General features: G+C 30.7%; 1 protein-coding gene across 1 annotated transcript; it reads left to right on the top strand.

The window, feature by feature from the left end:
- Positions 1-1,108: 1,108 nt before the first annotated feature.
- On the top strand, positions 1,109-2,595 carry LOC109789571 (nuclear speckle RNA-binding protein B). Its single transcript, XM_020348549.3, has one exon. It carries the CDS (start codon positions 1,637-1,639, stop codon positions 2,324-2,326), a length of 690 nt encoding a protein of 229 aa, XP_020204138.1. The 5' UTR covers positions 1,109-1,636; the 3' UTR covers positions 2,327-2,595.
- Positions 2,596-3,486: the final 891 nt, after the last annotated feature.

Genomic DNA, 3,486 nt, shown 5'->3' with positions numbered 1-3,486 from the left:
TATAAACAAAAATTAATATTTTAAAAATACCATTAATTAAAAATAAAATTATATCACAATATAAATTATTTATTATAAGTCTAAAATATAGCTTATATGATAAAAATATTTATCATTATAAATTATAACTATTTTAATTATAATATAATTATACAATAAAAAAATATTTATTGTATATTTTAATTAAATAAAATAAAAATTTATTTAGTACATCGTACAAATTAAAATAATTATTATTATAAAAAGATTAGTGTATAATATTATCTTATATATGATAAGAATCACCTTTCCAAAAACCACCTGCTAGACTGCTACCATCATAAGAAATAGACCTACTGTAAAAATATGCATTGTGAAGTCCAAGAATAATAGAAGTTAAAATAAATCCGGCAAAACTTGTCTAAGTCTAGTCTACAATAAAATTACTAAGTCTTAACTGACTAATTTATCCATCAAAAGCCTTGTTTATGGCTTTATCTCTGCCCCATTTAAAAGTTTAGTGTGTCCGATCGAAACCTATTTATGTGACATGCTGTATTCAAGACCCATAAATAGGTTGATATATATAAGTATTAGAAACATTGATATTAATAGTTCTACATTAAATATAAATAATAAATATAAAAATATAAAAAATAGTATTATATTATATGTTCTATCAAGTTTATTAGACTTTTGTTTTTAAAGATTGAACCTTGACCTTTTAAATTACATTTTTTTAAAATCTAAGTTTGACTTTTTTCTTAATAAATAAGTCAGGATAGGATAGGTCATTTGATCTATTTTTATTCTAATGATACCCTACTAATATTGTAAAGTTGCCTTAACATATCATCATCATATTAATCACTATAAGAGATTAAAATCATGTTTTTTTGAATTTACAGAAACTGAAATAATAAATTTTAAAAATTAAAATAATAACTTTTATATTTCGAGAACTAAAATCACATGTTTTAATAAGTTCGAGAATCCAAAAGAATATTTACAGAAATTAAAATAATATTTTTTTGAAATTATAAAAATAAAACATAAATTTTATATTTGAAAAAGAATAGTTATCCTAAATTTAGAAGAATAAAGACCTAATTAAACCAATTCGGCCTATTGCCCCGAGGGAGCAATGTATACCACACACGCGTAGTCTCTACTTGTCAACACACTTATCCACTGATAACCAAAATCCGCACGAATAGTATTTACTCGTACATCAATATTATAAATCATATACCTTTCTCTCACGACCCTTTCCACCCTTTCCAACTCCTAACTACATAACCAAAATAATGAAAAAGACTAAAAAAAAAAAACTACATAAGAAAAATTCAGACAACCATAGCCCCACGAAACCGCCCCCATGTATGAATACACTAAAAAAATTACCATAGAAGGAGCCATATTTTACCAAACGTATCTTGCATTAAAATACTCCCTTTTTAAACCATTGACCCGCTCTTAATATGTTTCACGTCACGCCCTTATATACTCCAAGCTTGGATTCCAAAACCTACGCTCTCTCTTCTCACCAACATCACCATCATCAACATCATTTCATTTCCACTTCTACTCTTTTCACAATTCGTTTCCTCTTGCACTAATTTCACAACTAATTCAACCTCTAATTAGCACAATCACGATGAACTCACAAGACAACATTCCCACAAGAAGATCACCCAAAAGAGAACTCCAACTCCAAGGCCCTCGTCCCACACCTCTTAGAATCAACAAGGACTCCCACAAGATCAAGAAGCCACCGGTGGCGCCCCCGCCGGCACAACCGCAAGCTCCGCCACGCCTACCGGTGATCATCTACACGGTCTCTCCTAAAGTAATCCACACCACACCAAGTGACTTCATGAGCCTTGTTCAACGCCTCACCGGCTCTTCTTCTTCTTCTTCTTCTTCCTCTTCTTCTGATAAGGTCGCAACGGACCCTTTAACCGGCGACAAAGGACACATCCCTGTGTCGCCGGCGGCCCGTTACGCGGCAATAGAGATGGCTAGAACAACCCAAAGCATCAAACACAACCCTAGTGAGAATAGTGGTGATGTTGGAGGGGTAGAAATAGTGGGTCATGAACGACCAAACATGTTTCATGGGATTTTGTCCCCGGGACCAGCTTCTTTGTCTCCCATTCCTTCGAATTTCTTCTCGCCACCTTCGAACGATCCAAATAACATGGTTAGTTTCTTTAATGATTTGAGCCCCGTCCTTCATGGTAACAGAAATTTTATGGAGGGTGCTTTCTTCATGCCTAGCCCTTCAAACTTTGTTTCACCTCATCGTATGCCTTCCATTGACCTATTCAATGTCTTCTCCGATTAATTAATTTATTGATTTCGTTGTTGAGTTGCTTTAGACTTCCCCATATACACAAAGATATGTGTGTGTAATTTAGTTACTTTGGTGGGAGTAGTTTAATTTCATACTATGTGAAAAGCTAGGTGACCTAAAAAAAGGTGTAGAATGGGAATTTAATTGTTATTCTTTTGGTGGGTAGCTAGTTTCAAACTTCTTTAATGGATTCTTTTCTTTATTGATTTCTTTATTTTTTCTGGTTTTTTGATACAACATTAATGAATTTATTTATTATTGGACCATTTTGTGCTCAAATATCTTTTGACCTTCACTGTGGACACTTTATACCAGGTTCTTTCATTGCGTTTAGTTTAGTTGATGCATGAACGCGAGCTGCATATATATATACATTATTTCATTGAGTCTTATATTGATTGCAATTGCAACCTTCGAACTTTGAATATATAAACCATAAACCACACTTTTGAAAACTCTCGTTTCAGCTAATTACTGATATATATTTCGTAGCTGATGGCATGACCAGGGGCAATTATAATATGCATTATGCAAGTGAATGCAACAGCTTTTCGTCTTGCAATGAATCGAACGATAATATATGATTATAAATTTGAGAGATATTAGAGAGTTATAAAGATAACATGTAAACTACAAGTAAACAGAAAGGAAAACCAATAACAAAGAAAAATGTGCTCTGTAAATGAGTAATGTAATTGAATATAATACGGCTCTCTATTTGACTTAAGGAAAAGTAATGTATTAAATTCAACAACATATAAATGGTGATAGATAAAGTATTTTGAAATTACACAAAATGTGTGATTTATCAAAGATTTATATACTACATATTAAAATTTTATATGTGTGTGTGTGTAAATTAGAAAAAAATAATGAGTAGTTTGAGAGTAAATTAAAAAAATTATTGTTTATATATACTACATATTATTGTTTGATTAAGGAGAAGCATCTTTATATAAGAATTAAAACTTCAATAATAATTGCTTAATCATATGGAAAAGGTGTTAAAAAACGTTATATTGCTTTTAATTATTGTGAAATATGCAATTTTGTACTAAAAAAAGAGGATTGTTATCTTTAATTGAAGATGCGGTACTAAATTGAGAACTAATAATTTGATAATAATTCAATGTCAATTAGTATATATGATA

Source organism: Cajanus cajan, chromosome 9, assembly GCF_000230855.2.
Source record: "Cajanus cajan strain Asha chromosome 9, NIPB_CcT2T_4, whole genome shotgun sequence".
NCBI classification, from domain to species: Eukaryota; Viridiplantae; Streptophyta; class Magnoliopsida; order Fabales; family Fabaceae; genus Cajanus; species Cajanus cajan.
The sequence above is the reverse complement of the archived record's forward strand: the minus strand, read 5'-3'. Positions and strand labels throughout refer to the sequence as shown.